The 17,517-nt window shown below is 38.4% G+C and overlaps 1 protein-coding gene across 1 annotated transcript in view; it reads right to left on the bottom strand.

Annotated features, from left to right (window-relative positions):
- KIAA0922 (KIAA0922 ortholog) overlaps window positions 1-15,861 on the bottom strand; it is a gene marked incomplete at its 5' end in the record, with an annotated part of 34,831 nt that extends 18,970 nt beyond the window's left edge. Inside the window, 14 exons of the mRNA XM_009574948.1 lie at window positions 240-426; window positions 762-904; window positions 1,550-1,692; window positions 3,846-3,918; window positions 5,542-5,651; window positions 6,632-6,770; window positions 7,526-7,643; window positions 9,629-9,698; window positions 9,994-10,164; window positions 10,823-10,976; window positions 11,629-11,731; window positions 12,909-13,017; window positions 13,380-13,438; window positions 15,708-15,861. Coding sequence (XP_009573243.1) covers window positions 240-426; window positions 762-904; window positions 1,550-1,692; window positions 3,846-3,918; window positions 5,542-5,651; window positions 6,632-6,770; window positions 7,526-7,643; window positions 9,629-9,698; window positions 9,994-10,164; window positions 10,823-10,976; window positions 11,629-11,731; window positions 12,909-13,017; window positions 13,380-13,438; window positions 15,708-15,861 — 1,733 coding nt within the window. The remainder of the gene's footprint in view (window positions 1-239; window positions 427-761; window positions 905-1,549; window positions 1,693-3,845; window positions 3,919-5,541; window positions 5,652-6,631; window positions 6,771-7,525; window positions 7,644-9,628; window positions 9,699-9,993; window positions 10,165-10,822; window positions 10,977-11,628; window positions 11,732-12,908; window positions 13,018-13,379; window positions 13,439-15,707) is intronic.
- Window positions 15,862-17,517: the final 1,656 nt, after the last annotated feature.

Raw genomic sequence — 17,517 nt, 5'->3', positions numbered from 1 at the left:
ATAATGCACTGATAAAAGCATGTATGCTGCTTTTTAAAAATGGAGTCTTACAAAGAAACATTATTATATTATCAATTTGTTAATACTACCCTTACTGAAAACGGGAAATGCTTATGAAATTTATATTCAAAGCTCACCAAATTTTGTGTGCAGGTGTGCTATTGGAGTGTCTGTTACTGAAATTAATTATTTCAAATTTCCACTTAAGTTAATTTGTCAGCAAATTTGTCAGTGCTTACACAATGCTGATCTCTCGAGATGAGTTCTGAGCCAGGAAAAATTCCTGACAGTCTAACACTTCAAATCCATATCCTTGGCAACTGTAACCATTGATTTTCATTGACGAAATTGTGATAGGAAGGGGCCCAATATTCTCTACTTTGAAGTTCTTCGTAATGGATAGAATTTGCTTGCTGTCTTTCAGTTCTTAAAGGAGAAAAAAAAAGAATAATTATTTTACAGTGCTTAAAAACTATATTCTTATGTTTATAAATAAATTGCTATTTTTACTTTCAATCTAATTAAAAATTTAGAAGTGACCAACATTTTAATACAGACTCTTTTGCAGTAGTGTATTTCCAGAATTTGTAACTATCCTCAGCCAGTGTTTTGAGAAAACAGAATCTACACCTGCCATGACCAAGCTCTTCAGCTTTTTCTATTTCAACATTCTGTTTACTTAACATTAGTGTACCATATGGGTACCACTATGGAGTAACACAGCCAGCTACAAAATCAGAGACCCGTTTCTTCTTACTCACGTCGTCTGCAGTCCATTAGTGTAGCTTCAGGCACCTTGAATCGAAGAGATCCTCCTGCACCAGGTAGTCTTCCCCCTACTTTAAGCAATTCTTTGGCCCCAAAGCCTTCTACATTGACCACGTCCAGAACAGTCAAGTTGTTTCTGCCATAATATAAAAATCAAGCAATCAGCCACTAAATCACAAATGAAGTTTGCAAAATCACGGCTTTGCTATCTAGGTGCCAATCAAAGACAACAGTGTTTCAGTAAGAGAATCACTGGCCATGCCTGGATAGGTTTCCAGGATGACTCTGGAACCAGTCACCAGTGAATTTCACACAGTGAAGGAACAAGCTTTGTGATCACTGCCACCGGATTACAACAGTGCCACCTGGTAAAAATGGTTGCTTCTCCATAAACTCTATTTTCTTCCGGAGGTAACCAATGTGGGGCTGCAAATTAGACTCACTGTATACTTAAATCCTATCATTATGGAGTTAAGTTGAAAATAGCAAAGCCACCCAATGTGCTTGCTCTGTTAATTCAAAATTGCCTCCGTACATTCATATGCATTTTATGACCCACTGATCACATATCAAGAAAAAAAAAAGATAAGATAACTAAATGACTAAATGATAACTAAACTATGACCTAGACATAAGGTACAAAGACCCTTTAAGCAATTTTTATTAAACTGGAAGTATTCTGACTTTCAAATTTTGACCATTTGTCTTTGCTCCAAGATTTGGCAAATTTATTTTTACATTGAGTTGTTTGAGTCTCACTTACAACTGAAACCAGGCTTACCTGATTAAAATAAGGGAAGCTACTCTTTTGTAGTCAACTGGTGTAAAAATTACACCAACTTTCCTGGTTTCCAGTGGCTGTAAACTTAACCGAAGCAGCTCAGAACTGCATTTCTTGTTGATCAGATCCTCTTGATGTGCATTCTGTTAAACAAAAATGCACTACTTATTCACAGAAAACACATGTGTATAAAGATCTTAATAAGAAAGCACTACATCTTTACTTAGCACTACATAAGATATTTTTGGCAAGGTGCAGTAACTGCTAACTAACTTGCTATACAAAAGTCTTTCAATTTGACAGCATAAAACATCAGATAAGATTGTTTATTTGAGCAAAAGTTCATATTACCGCACTTATTACTATGAGGAATGTATTACTTCATTTTTTAAAACAGCTTTTATTTGCTCAGATGGAAAAAAAATTATACAGTGTCTTTCATATTCAAGGAATCCTGAAACACTTCAGAACACAATGAGAACTGACAGTATACTGATTGCACAGAAAAATGCGGCAACCATTATACCCTCAGCGTAAGACTTGCAACTTGATTCAAGTGAGAAAGGGACTGGTGGCAAATATGTTGATCATTTGAGTCATTGGAAACAAGCCAAAGTGAACTCCCTACCATATTAATTGAAGGCCAGAACTATCAGAAGTTCACTGAGTCTGGAAATAATGTAAATTTTGTTGAGGGGTGGGAGGGGATGGATGGATACTGCTGTTTATTCTTTTCCCCATTAAAAAAAAAAAAAAAAGAAAATTGCCCTAAAACTTTCTATTCCAGAACTCGGGGGTCTCCTCCTAGAAAAGGGCGATCAGACACCTATAGCAGTCAAAACAACCATAAACATTACAAAATGGGTTCTTGTTTGGTTGTTTTTCAATTCATGGCTGTTGTACTAATGGCTTTTCTGATCTTTTCCAGTCCAAAATGTTTTTATTCTTAGTCTATTTTATGAAAAAGGAATATACAAAAAAGTTTCAGAACTTGCATTTAACAGTCAGTATTTATCAAAAGTGAAACACGTATGGCATTTGCAAACTTCACCTTGTCACTCCCTACAAAGATATGCATGCATTCAAATGTGAGGCTAACAATTCGTTACACGTGTACATAAATTGACTAAGAAAATGATGATAGATTTAAAAATTTAAATATTAACAACTAGTGATTTGGTTAACAAGCCAAGATTTGTCTCACACGTGCTGAATACCTATCTAACCATACATATTCCTCCTAGCTCTTCAAGTCTCTAATGAAAAACAGATATTACACACACTGGTGTAAAGATCTACTGTTATTTTTCCCATTTGGTCAAGAGTATGGTGTACAGGACTCTGTGGAAACTCAGTCCTATCCATGTACTAGTGGAACTACCTTCTCTTTTTCAGTGTGTGCCTACAGGCTAGGATTTATGAACTGCTGTCTCCACTCTTTTACAAGCACTCTCACAACTGTTGCCAGAAAGGAAAGGTCAGCTTTGATTAGTGTAGCAAACGTAGTCTTTTCTTTTTATAAGTACCAATCTTTCACTAAGGTCCTAAAGCATGTGTGCAGAAACGTGTATCTACATAGGACATTAAAGATGGGGCTGCAGCATGCCTAAACAGCAAGGAAAATATGTTAATTCCAGGCTTTTGCGCAAAGTCTAGAAGTCTAAGAAGAAATTTTCCAGGTACCCTGGACAGTACTCTGGTCATCAGAATATGCCAACATCCCTGATACGGCATCTTCTCTGTTTCTGTCATCCATGACACAACACCTGAGGGTATAACCACAGCTCAGCATTGATGTGACACAGTCAATGGTAAAAATGAGGCAATGGGAACCAGAGAGAGCCATGACATTCCAACCTGAATCCGGGAGTTGCAATGAGACTGAGGTGAAGTGTAGAAATCCAGCCTTCTCCTCCCTTGAACTATCAGACAATATTTCCCCCTACTGAAAAGATTATCAGCTAGCTTCTGACATCACTGACTCAAAAGCCTGACACTTCATGGTTAACCTGGGGCTAAACGTTAAGTCCCAACAGAGAATGGTAACAGTGGCCTCTTCAACACGTACACACACACACACGCAGACGTGTGCACACTCCCTCCCTATAATTGTTTTCAAAACAGACTCAAACTCTGAAAAAAAATTAACTGCAAAGATAGAAGCCTGACAGAGAATCAAGAAAACACTATTAAATTGCTTTAAATAGCACTTGGTAACAATTCAGACGTAGTGTAGCTAGAAAAAGCTTTTTCTAGCGTGTCAGACCACTTCTTCTATCAAGATAAGCTATCTTACCCTGTGAGCACATTCATCCATGAGCCTGAATTCAGTGGTTGTGAAATTAATAGCTTGCACATTTATGCCGAACCTAAATAAACCAAAACAAAAAATTAAGTACTTCAAACCTAGTCTGTCAGAACTACATTGACTTATTTTTACATGCTGGCATCTATTCTTACATAAAGAATACTTTTACAATTGCATTTTGGCAGATGTGAAATACGGTGGAAATGTGGGTCTGATTTCAACAGACTACACTACAGACCAGTTTTATGTGGATTCCACACATTTGGAAAACAAATGGCTGGGCATTTTAGATCTCTTGGCATACAATATTGCAAAAGATCACAATCAAGAAATATAATTTCTAAGCCACACAAACACAAATGCCCCAAAGCTTTTTCTGCCCACATAACTGTTAAGAAATAATCATTATCAAATCTCAATAATTTACTCAAATAGTCCTCTTTCTGCTCATGATTTGTTTGGGACAAATCCCTGTTTCTTTCACATACTTTGCAAATCAAATTCACTTCCAGCAGTTGATTATTTGCCTGAGAGCAAATAATAAGCATTAAAAACAGACATAAGAAAACCAACGGGTAAAACTTTAGATTTTAGAGGACTAATGGACCTCCAGCCACTGAACTGGAAATTCACTTGTCACAACTTTCTATGGTATTAGCTTAAAAAGAACCAGTTAGTGGATGTGATTGCTGGAAAACATAGAAGATCTGCAGAAAAAGTGTGCAAATACAGAGAAAATGTAATTTCAAACCACTAGAAAGAGTCTATGTGGAAATTATATTTATTATGCAAACAGATGTAGTTATTAATGTGCATATATATATATGCACATACACATATGCATGTAGAGAAATAAGGTTAAGGAAGCAATTACACAGGGATTCAGACTCCAAACAAGCAAGTTACACTTAAGCACGTGAGTAGTCCCATTGGCTCCAACCAAGCAAATAGTCCTATCAACTCACAGTTTGTCAAAGTAAAGTGTGACAGCCAGGGCTTATTTTGGTGAACTTCAGCCCACCTCACCATGCCCCTTTATACTGTTCATCTCACTCTTATCTAGATTTCTCATTAGATCTTCTCAGTTCTAAATCAGAAAGTTCAAAACCATGTAGAAACATTTGCTTAGCTGGCCCTAAACATTTACAGTGGGGTTCCTGGCTCTGGACCTGAATTTTTCTTCCTGGCTCCTGTTTCCTCTTCGTCAACCAGGGTTTTTACCTAAGAAAAAGCTAAGAATAAAACTTTTTTCTGGTGGGAAGGTTCAATTACCTTACTCCTCACTGATCAGTTTACAGACTCTGTATACTTCCCAACCAGCCTTGCAGGGAGATGCACATCCCCAATTCTGCAAGTTGCTCCCCTCACCTGGGCAGCTTGCACAAGCTTTGCACTACGCCTCAGATCTTAAAAGATGACCAATTATAGTTTATGGCTGGCAGACATAAACTTGCTGAAAACATGCTCAATTTGGTTTTATCAATGATCAGGTACATTACAAAGTCATGCCTCATACAGGGAGCTGCTCTGAACATGATTATATCTTCCAAAATGGGTCAGAACATTGTCCCCACCTAAGTTATACTTTGAAAACTTAAAACAAACAATAAGCAACAATCATAAGGCATGACAAATAGATCTTTTAAAAGGGAAAACAGTATCCTGAGATAGATATATTCATTACCATTTGTTGAGCAGACTCAGTGAAGCTTGGGGATCAGGGTAGTAAGAAAGAGGCAGAAGTTGCAACGTAACTGGGAAGGATGAAGGGTTTCTTAGTACGAAATATTTTACCTAAAGAGGGGAAAAGAAAAAGTTAAAAACTACATACTTGAGAACCGGAAAGTAAAATAATTCAGCACTGGTAACATGATCTGCATTTTCAAGGCTGCCTTAATGCAATATAATCATACGTGCACAAAACTGCATGGAACAGCAGGACACGTCACCACAATGTCATCATTTGCAAAAACGGCTTAGAGTGCATGAAGAACTGCATGTGCAAAAATACAGACCTCCCCCACGCCCCAAACAACCCCTTCATTTGGATTTTGATTTACGCAGGCAGACATGAACAAAGCTCTTCCAGAAGAGGTGAAGTTAATGAGGTACCACCCTTTCTTACAGAAATCTGAGAGCAAGCGGGTTATACACATTACTATGACTGACAATTAAATGGCACAAATGGAATATTAAGGTAATTCACAATATATGCATATGAAATCTATGTCCATATGACTGGTTCTGGCCCAGGCTAGGTTAGTAGTGACCTAAAGCTGACAAACGAGAAAGAAACAACTGTCAGTGTGGTTGCAAGACACATAGCTCTGCTGATGTCTCAAGTGCTGTATTCAGACAAATGTTTTACACACTTCTGTTACATAAGGCAGTGGCATGAGGAAGGCCATCCCAGAACCACATGCATCACTAATGACAGTACATCCTATCCCTAGTCCCTTGTTCAATTATTTTACCATAAGCGTGTAACTTATACAATGATGCAAGGAAAGCTTTAACAAGCACAAACAACTGTTAGTTAAGACCTACACTGCTTTACTCCTATCCTTGTATTAAAATATTACAACTAGGTAGCTAGAGACCTTATCGAAGAGCCAAAGGGATACAAATTTGGTGTCTTAAATTAGACTTCAAAACCCTGATCTACAAGCAGGACGAAAATGCTAAGCATCACCAAATACTAACCACAGCCGTTGTTATTTAAACAAGCTAAACATCCATCAACTCAGAAAAAGCATAACAACAACCATCCTCACCATACTACTTTTAACTGCTGTGGCACTGAAGTTGAGCGTAAGGCCAGGCTCTGAAGTCAACCGTGGCAAGAAAAAGGAAAAGAACTCCTCTTCAGGCTTCTTCTGGTGAATAAAGCGAGCCGATCCTAAAATACTTCTCCTGCTTTATTGGCAAAACCAGAAAGCTTTGTTAATTTTATTTTCTTTTTTCTTTCAAACAAAGAACAAAAAAAAAGATTATTTGCCAGGACCTATAATTACATCAACTAATCTTTCCTTGAAAATGTTCTTCACAAAATAAAGCCCATAAAGCTGTAACTTAGTAGTAAAGAGTTAGTGTAACTTATGTGCATCCCTTCAGTCTCCACTTTTCCACTTGCAACACAACTGTGGTTTTCACAGCTCTACCTCCTTATTCTGGAAAGGGGCCGATGTCACTGATGCACCATCTCTACAAGAATTGCTCGGAGTGACTGCTTCCTTCCTAACGTCCCCAGTATGCAGTATCCATTAGGCCACGGACTAAAAACCTTAAAAGCTATTCAAAGATCCTGATCCTGAAAAGACTGCTATGCGTCTTGTTGATGAAGGACTCATGCGACTAAATAAATGATCTGGTAAAACATGCTTTGACCGCTTTCACACTGGGTAGCTGTGGTGGGTTATTATAGTCAGAACATTATTTACATTCTAAAGTTCGGGCATCCGAAACGTTTACTTATGGCTGGCAATGCCTTGAAATGGAAGCTGGGGTGTCTGGGGTGCTCTGAAACTCCAGGTGCTTCAAGATAACTAACTTAAGTGCAGGAAGGTCAAAAATGTTTGTTCTAATTAAGAATACTTCAGAAGAGAAATATTCTTTCTTACAACACTATACTGGCTTGAATTAAGAACCTCAACAGATTCTGTACAGACCTGCAGGCTTCCCCACGTCTTATTTTTTGCCATCTTTCATAAAGTTCACTTGCAAGCTCAGAATCCACATTCCAGGCAGAACGGTCCAGAGAGAGACTCTTCTGCCAAAGCAGATTTGCTAAAACGATAACAGAGTTTTCATATTTTACAGAGATAACATTTGCTCCTTCCACCAATCTACTTCTGAACATGAGTAATCAATATCTGCAAATGGTCCTGACACAAAAATAAAAAAGGCAACCCACTTTTTCCCTTCAAAGCAAGCATGTGTGAAGGTATATATATTATTGTCCATATCCGATTTACTTAAAGAAATACATCTGCAAAACCACAGTAATTCTACATGCAAACAAGAGTATGGGTATTGTACAGGCTTTGTATGCTCTAGTAAGGCCTTTTTACTGTTGCTATTTCTAATGGATACCATTGAAAAGTCATTATGCTATCAGTAGTCTTTACACAGAACTCTCCACTGATGCCAATAAAGTATCAAGATTATATACTATTCTCTACATAGTGGTACAAAATTATAATATCACAGCATAGCAGGGAGCAAAACAAATCCCACTGTTTGGCAGAAATGGTGTTTTCATTTTAGCTTCTCCTTTCAAGGTGCTGATAATTTTCTCAAATTCTTCTTAAGATAAAACTGCAAGGCTTTACATCAGTCTAAAGATTAATGCCTTTTAGAAAGACTCATATTGGTTCAAGCATTTTCACATAGCAGAAACGAGTTAGAAAAGCAAATTTATTTTGAAAGAAAACAAAAATGGCTTATTTTGAAAGTACACGTACTTTATTTTACAATCCTTAGTGTTTAAAGTAACCAACTGAGATTGATGATGACTGGAATAATCCAGCTACAAGTTCTTTAGGTCAGTATTTTCAGGCTTGTGCATTAGACTTCTCCATTTAACAACTACCAGTATTCTAAATTAGAAGGCAGAATACCTGTACGTAAAGATCTGATTATGTGTATTATTAGAATGGAAAGAAAGCAAGCAATGAGGACTTACTTGTATCAGCAATATTGCTTTATATGGATTAAAAAAAAAAAAACACGCAAAAACAAACACTTGCTTCTAAGATATGTACCTAAGAGTGCATGTGTATCAGTAATTCTTCAAGCCACATGTTTCCATATGTCATCTCAATTCTCCTTTTTACATCTGACTGACTACTATTGCCTTCTTCATATCCTTATACAAAACTACATTTTAGGAAAGCATCATCCTGAAAACACATTAAGGAGAGCACTCACTTAAACTTTTAAAGCCTATGGTACCCAGTTGCCTACTGAAATTCCTTACTGAGCAGAGATTAAAAAAAAAAATCATTATTCTGAATCAGCTTCCATCAGACTCTCTTCTTCAGGCAGTACCATGTCCATGTAATACCTAACACTGTATTTTGGTAAATGCCAGCCAAGTACTTAAAACAGCTCCCAGCATTACAGTGTCTGGAGTTAGATTCCTCAATTCCAGAAAGAATGAGACTGCTTCTTTCTGTTTCACATGATGCAGCATTAAGGATGCTGTTTTATAAGCCTGATAAATGGTCTTTTGCAGAAATCTATGAAATTATTGCTGTGAGAAACAGGTAATGAGAAGGCCTTCCAATTTAACTCTGGCTAAAGGCAGGATATTAGTCAACATTTGTTTTTTGTTTTTCATCAAAGACTTCCAAGGATCTGGACCCAGATTTATGCACATTTTCTAATCACTTTGAGCTAATTGACAGCTTTATGATTCTAGCTCCACATCTCCAGTGAACGTGCATATGAAGAAAGCAAGGAGCAGTACACCACCAATAAGAACTTACAGGAGAGTCTTAAATATTAAGTTCAAAAAAATGTTGCAAGACAGAACAATAGCTTACCGCGTGCTAAGGCATTAGAGGTCTGAAACACTGCACAGTGTACTCAGTACAGGTTACTCAAAGCCATTTATATACTCCCAGAAAAGTGGATGTTTTTAAAAGATATAAAACGAAGTACCTGTATGAACAATCTCAATATTCTCATTACAAGTCCTGCTACATAAAATTAATTTTCTACAATAAAACTACTGTCAGATGCCTAAAAAAAAACCAAGACGAGCCTACCTGAATCAGACTTTCCCAAGTAACACTGAATATCACAGTGGGCCATGGCTTCAAAATGAAGATCTCCCTGCTGGAAAAACAAAACAAAAACTACAACTGACCATATGACAGAACAACAGGACAAATTCCAGTTTCTCGGTGCATAATTTGGATGAGTCGAAGAGAATTAAGGTTGAGAGAACTGTAATTCCATCGCTGTTTAACTCTGGGGGCTTAACTTCTCAAGCTACACAATGGTTTCACAGAGTGGTCTCGTACTGAGTTTTTCTTTCAGGACTAAGGGACAGATTTCTGGCCTAAGAAAGAGGCTGCTGCAGTATGGTTTGCAGTGCATAATAATCATTCAACATAACTGAATACGATACCTTGGACACAGTCGAATATATCTGCAGAGGTATTTCAAACATCACTCCCACATTTGTGGCCAAACAAATACTAGAAAGCACATTTGTTACAGTGTCTTTCACACTGAGTTTCAAAGAAAATACATTCCAGCAGCCAGGAGGTAGAGTCAAAGGTTCAGCAAAGTTCAGAATCTAGAAAGAATCAAACAACAACTGAATTAAAATTGGTACAGTATTTTTGGTGCAAGTGGAACTTTGAAGAATGTAAACTTTCTCTTCCTTCGTGTTTTTGCTGTTATTACACACACATATGTGCCCATAACTGATCCATACAGTGCATATATGTAAATCTCCTATCTAAATATATGAAAAGCCAATTAGATTCCCAGATCATGTGCATATTCATAAACCAGATTTGTCTGGTTTGAATCAAGCAATTGCGCGACTAAATTATTGGCTTCGCCTTCTAAACTTCAAAGCTCATCTACGTACTAAAGACTTCCATTACAGCCTATGAAGAAATGCTGAATCCTATAGAGCACAAACAACACATGCAACAATTCTGAGAACAGAGCCATGGTCTATAATTTGATGCATCTGTAGCTGCAACTCAAATGAAAGAACAGTTGCTAATAAACAATACAAAAACAAGCTGGACAGTGAATAATGCCTACTGAGAGAGTAAGCTCTTTAGGACCTAACAGTTACAGGCACACATGTACCTTTATTTTTAACTGATTTCAACCAGATCTGAGAGCACCGAGTTCTTCAAAGTATCTATTTCGTATGTCAAAGGACCATATCCTTAAACCTAGGACAAAACATTGTATGAAGCAGAAATAAACCTTACCTTTAAAACATTCTTCATTTCTCTGACTATGAAGACTTCATTCAGTTCAATGCTGAAGTCAAAATTGTTTGTAAACCATATGGACCAAAATCCTGAAGTATTATGATGTGGTTCTATATGAAACAATGCTGCAGAAGGATCTACGTCAAAGTACCTGTAAGTAAATACAGAAGAAAAATAAATACATCTGCAATTGTCCTTGAGCACACATAAGCGGTTTACACAAGAGAAGATAACTGTAGTATTCTTGCATAATGAGGCTCTTTTAAGGTTTTAAGGAGAAAGAACAAAATTATTTCCTTTGGAATACTTACATATAATATCAGAGTAAAAATCAACAAGAACACTGTAAAAGAGGTAGGGAGGTAATCACTCTACACTCTTGCTATGCTAGAGTACAACATTGCCTACTGCTTTGTGATATGGTAGTTTGGATGAAATTGGCAAAAGACGACTGAAGAAAAGATTTCACATTTTTTCTATAACTATCCTGCTTCCACATTGGATTAACAAGGATGGTGGAAATTTTATCGCAGACTCAGCAACGTTTATACGATATGAGCTGCTAAGGCATATCTTTTTACCGGCTCCTGAAATTCTTCCTGAATAAAATACAGAACTTTCGCTTGAAACGTCACAGGTCTGTTTCGGCAAATGACACAGCAACAATAGGAAGAAGCCTCTTCACTGTCCTTGGAATTGTTCAGTGACAAAGCAAGCTAACTGCATCTCAAAGTAGGGTACAATATTCTTCTTATAACATCAGTGAACGTTAACAAACAAACAAAAATCCGCTGTCAACCTACCCTTCCATCACAGGACAGGAAAGACAGGCTTTTAGTGTTGTAGTGCCTTCCAATAGATTATAATTCTTGTCAGCGTAAGGACTTTCACCGTCACAAGATGCAGCTGGGCAAAGAACAGACATACAGGAGAATATAACATCAGCCAGAACAAAAGCACATCCGCAATGATTTTCATGTGAGGACTTGGAAGAACACTACAAAGGGGAACATTTGCTGGTCCAATTCTCACACAGGTTAAGCAAAGCATCTAATTGCTTATGTCCTAATTTTCAGAGGTTCCAAACCTTGCTTTAAGAAAAATATATGAATGCTACACGCTTTCAAAAAAACACACATGCAACAAGGCTGAGAAGAGCAACCTGACCAATTTTAACCACGTGTCACTGGCACAGCATTCTTACTTATCAGTGCACACTGCCTCCTTTTAATAAATGAAAAACTGTTCTGAAAAAAAGAGTAACATATAGTCCCTTCTTTCTTCTTATTTGCCCGTTTTTGCTAGGAAAAACAAGTCCCAATGTCATTATGAAAGCAGGCTGCTTCATAAATGTTTAAAGTCTATGCACTGCAGTCTAGTGTGTCACTGGCACAGCATTCTTACTTATCAGTGCACACTGCCTCCTTTTAATAAATGAAAAACTGTTCTGAAAAAAAGAGTAACATATAGTCCCTTCTTTCTTCTTATTTGCCCGTTTTTGCTAGGAAAAACAAGTCCCAATGTCATTATGAAAGCAGGCTGCTTCATAAATGTTTAAAGTCTATGCACTGCAGTCTAGTGGTCAGAATAGGAAACAGGCTGGAGTCAGGAAAGCCTGAAGAACGTTAATCTTTGCTCTTCCACAAACACGCCTGGTCTCAGGCAAGCCTCTTCAATGATCCTGCCAAGAAATGTCATAGAAAATGACCACCCAAGCACAATAGCCTTTTAGAAAATATATTACAAACAGAAAAATAACCACAAATTATAAAAGGATGTTGAAAAAGCATATTCAATAATTATGCTTATTGTAAAATCAGCTAAAATTTTAGCAAATGTTCTCTTCCCCTTTTTGAAATATGTATAGCTTAGAGCCTTCGACTGGCATAAGAGGAAGCATATATACACAAAAATGGTGGAAACAATTAGCAGAAAGAATTCATCCTCCTTCTCAAAAAAGGAGATGTCCTCCAGACAAGTTGATTTTGAGATCTTTCAGGGTCTCCATCTGCTGAGAAAAGCAACCCTTTTATAATCAAATCCTGTTTAATCATATTATCTATTAAGTATACATATCCTGTACCTTTACAAGAAATGGAAGCAACTTTTGTAAAGTTAGTAGATGATGAAGATAGCAGTAGTGGCTCAAACTCCACAGGTGACGTGTCTTTTTGTGACAACTGCCGTATTTCCTGCATGAAGACAAGACACAATGATCCTTGTAGCAGTACTTCCATTATTATTGTAGCTCCTGTATTAGTGTATCTTCTTGTCAAATTTGCAAGCCAATATCTGCCATTTCCTCACATCTTTTAAATCAACCCATGGATTTTTATTAAGTTGACACCTCTTATGTCTTAAAAAAATTCACCACTGAACTACAACTTGTCATCTAAAAGATCTATTAGACTTTTGGGCACATTGTAAAAATATAGAAGCATGGCATCTGCCACCAGGAAAATCAGCCTGCTATTAGAGAGTAAGCCAGTGGGTTAATTAATTCCCCAATGAAATTCAACACCCTAAAATATTATTTCCTGAAGCCCACAATTACCTGTATATGCACAAGGCTGTTCCCAGAATGCATGACGTACACATCTACTGAGGAATCACCTGTCCAAAAGAATGAACACTGAGGTAAGCTCGCCAAGGATGGAAGCACTCTTGCTTTGTCAGATACTCATACGAGAAGCAATCCCAACTTAAATTTAAAAATCTTTGTGACAGCTACTCTTGTAAAAAGGAGGAACTATTCACATCTTGAGATGGCAATCATTTCATAAAGGAGCAAAAATCTACTCAAGATTTTTGGCCACAAACATGAAGGCAAGCATAAACAGGGAATCTTCCTTTATTATCTCCTAAATCCAAGATGGAGCACAACTCTCCCCTTTCCTACAGGCAGGAAGACAGGAGGCACAGCTGAAGGAAAGAGGGATGGCTGATGCTGCCGTAAGTTTCTAAGTCTAAGGGCCAACTTACCAATACCACAAGAAAGTCCAGTAAAAACTGTTCTGTATACACACACAGCTACGCAAGATCCTGGCTCACCTGCTTTGGACAGTAAGCATTCTCAGGAGACAATGTGAAGCTGGATTCGGTGCTTAACACCTTTTGGGCTTAAAACAGAAATGGTCCTATCACCTGGCAGGGTAGTAACCTGTTGACTAGAGCAACAGGAGATGGGTATAACTCAGTCTTCACCGGCCGATAAGGTGGTACAGCTATGTTGGGTAGCCACCCTTCATCACTGGCAAAGCTATGTTCCCATCCACAGGACACTACGAAGATGCAGAGGACCAAAAGAGCAGCAGTAGGACAGAACAAGAGATTATTATTATACCAGAGCGGTCATCACACTTCCATAAAGGAAGACAACCTGGGTTCTTGCCCTTGCTTATACTTTGAATTACATTAGTAGATGCAGGCTGACATAAAAGGACATTCTCCCAATTCACCAGGCACAATTTCTAATAATGAGTGCTTTGCTCAGCTGCTTGAAAGCAAGACTACATGTGCCAGCTTCCAAAAGAGGGTTCAGGATGTTGATTCTGAGTGGGCAGATGCTCCACACATCCACAGCTGTTTAAAGCACATACTCCTCTTCAACCTTTCCAGCTGGCTAGTTCCCCTGTGCAGACCTTGCCCACCTGCTGTCCCACTCCAGGTGCTACACTGAGACTAACACAGCACTGTATTCCCTTTTGTTAGACCTTTCCCTCAAGACCTCGTCTCTCATTTAATTATACAAACAGAAGGCAAGCAAGCATTGCTGTTTGATATGGTAAAGTCACCATTGCTACTGATGGAGCAAGACACGGAACTTCGCACTGACAGCAAGCCCAAAGGGCTTATATGACCAACCTCTAACACAGAGAGGACTTATAATTGCATTATATTTAATAGAAAACAGCCTTAAAAGCATACTTCTAGTACTCTAACCATCGAAACTGTTAACAGCAAGCACCCTCGACACAACAGATGTGAACAATTCTCTACCAGCATCAGAATAAATGTACGTCCACAGCTCAACATAACAAAGCACTGGCATCTCACAGGCAGGGAAACTAGGTTTACAGTGGGTGTTTCAGTTTCAGCTATTTGTAAATATCACATCACAGAACAGGCAGTGGGGAAACAGCATATATTGTTTTGTGACTAGATCTTGAACAGAACTTCTCAAAAGACAAAAAGATCATGTTCTTTTTTTACTAGTGTGTTAAAAATATTATTTTAATATAGATTCTTAAGCAGTTCCTTCTTCTTCTTCAATCAGAAAGTAAAACTGGCAGAAATGTCTAAAAAAAGCTATTCAAACAGACTGCAAAGCTCTATAAATAATTTAAAATCCCCTGGATTTAGAGGATTTCTTCACCCAATAAACGTAGCATAAAGAAACTGCAAGGAGTTGATTGTTTTGCCTGTGGAATTCTAGCTTACAAGAACAAATGATGTGCACATCTATATTACCTCATTACCCTGCTTTCCACAACGGCCACTATCTCCAGTACTGTACAAACCATTCTACCTTCATAGTCCTATTATGGTGAATTTAATTAATGGGAAACCAGAAATGCAGTTATAGAAATCGAAGGACCACGACATCTTTCCATATTATTTAAGCAGATGCATAAGCATGGGGGACTAAAGAATGAAACAGATGTAGTTTACAACTTCACAATCATTATCTTTATTCAGAGGACTGCGCTTACAGTAACTTTGCCCTAAACAAGGTGGCTGACAAGTTGTGTTTAACTAAACTCATTTGTTTTCCCTTACGCACAAAATTTGTCACTGAATTTGATTCAATTTAGCACATCAAATTACAATTTATTTATAAAACCAAGTTCTATTACAATTAACAGTCATATTTAGGACTTACCCGAGGTCTTTGTTTTTTCCATTGCTACATAAACTACAAAAAGATTCTCCAGTAAGTATTGTCTGTGCTCCACAAAATCTTGTTGGGCATTTTCCATTCTTACCGTTAAGCTCATTTCTAGCAGCATTGGGTCATCGGACATAAAACAGCAACTCTGGAGCGAGACAAGGGGATATGGTGTGTGTGTGGTGGGGGAGGGAATGGAAAAAATTCATTACAGTAAGCTATCTTGAGAAGTTAATCAAAGGTATTATCTAACAGACAAGGTTTCCAGCACCAAAAGCGCTGGCAAAACAGGAGTAATTAGGACCTCTGCTAAAATCTCAGCAGAAACCAAAGACAGTGCAGGTACAGACAGCACAGCAAAAACAAAGACGAAAAACAACTAAAAAGGACACTGAACCTTGAAAGAATGCAAATTTATAAACTGTCTTAGTCAGTCTCACCTCAGGGACTGCAAAACAGTTTCCTTTGTTAAATCCTCTGCCTTCAATAAAATGTGCCATAAACAGACTGATGCATGTGTCTTAACGGTAGGAAGACAGTTCATGTTCACTGGTCTGTTTATAGTTAATTTTTCCAAATCCTGTGTTTTTTGTCTCCATTTCTCACTGAAGTAATTTTAAAAAAACAAACATACATGTACAATTCTTAATAGAAAACACTGTCGTCTGGCTAGAATACTTCAGATAAATACAAATAGAATCTTATTTCCTTCTCTAAGTAGTGGCTGCTGTTAAGACAGCTGAGTCTTAGCAACTACAAAGACACAGACACCATTTCGCAAAAAATTAAAGCCAACAAAGCAAAACAAAACTAGACAATCAACAGCGAGTAACATAAATTTGTCCTGCATCACACCATGAAGGTTGCTAAACTCTGGCTCCGATGCCCTACCAAGAGGACTAATTTGCTCAGGAGGAGGAGGAGAAAACCTCCGCCCCTGGCACATGAAGTGCTCTCATGAAGCGGCAGCACAACGCCTTCAGCTAATCTGAAGTGCCGCAAGGAGGTACAGCGGGAGTAGGGAAGCGTCTCTGGGAACGGGATGCCGGTTCACAGCTCACACAGCATCAAAGAAACCCTCAGCACTTGAAATGGCTGCCAGGAGCAGGAGAGGAGGCTGCTTGTGGAGACTGGAGCACAGGGATGGTGTGCCCTTTGGAAGCTTGCATCAAAGAACGGGCAGCTGCACTACGTGCCATCTCAAACGTTCAGGTGCATCTCAAGCCTAGCCTTATTCACCAATGCAATGCAAGAATCAAACATTGGAGTCAAACAGTGCAGGATCACTGTTATGTGTAACGTACAGAAAAAAAGGGCCTCGTCACACTTGATGAAGGAAAGGTGCCGCAGAGCACAGCGCGGACCTATATATCTGATCCAACAAAATACCCCATCGAGTATCGTCAGCGCTGTGAACCAACACCCATTTACTGTGTAAGGACATTTGAGGAGAGAGGGGAAGAGGAGATTCGGATGGCATTGCTCAGGACAGGGAGGAGACCCTGTCTGTCCTGAACGCTCAGAGCTTGTGGAGAGGGCTTTTCTGCTAACAAGCTCGCCCCTCCCAAGCCCTGCCCAATGCCAAGGTCACCTTCAGAGCCTCCCGACAGGGCCCAGACAGCCCGGACTGCAGCCTCTCAGCTCACTGATCTCTTGCCAGTGTGAACCAGAAACTTGTGAAATGTTTCTGGAGAAAGGAAATTACAGGAATCTAATCACTTTTGTACTCCGTGTAAGTAATACAACACCTACACATCATAACACTTAGCCTGTTGGATTAGTGTTCATTTTGGTTGGGGGGGGG

This window comes from Fulmarus glacialis, unplaced genomic scaffold (assembly GCF_000690835.1).
Source record: "Fulmarus glacialis isolate BGI_N327 unplaced genomic scaffold, ASM69083v1 scaffold39513, whole genome shotgun sequence".
Taxonomy (NCBI): domain Eukaryota; kingdom Metazoa; phylum Chordata; class Aves; order Procellariiformes; family Procellariidae; genus Fulmarus; species Fulmarus glacialis.
The sequence above is the reverse complement of the archived record's forward strand: the minus strand, read 5'-3'. Positions and strand labels throughout refer to the sequence as shown.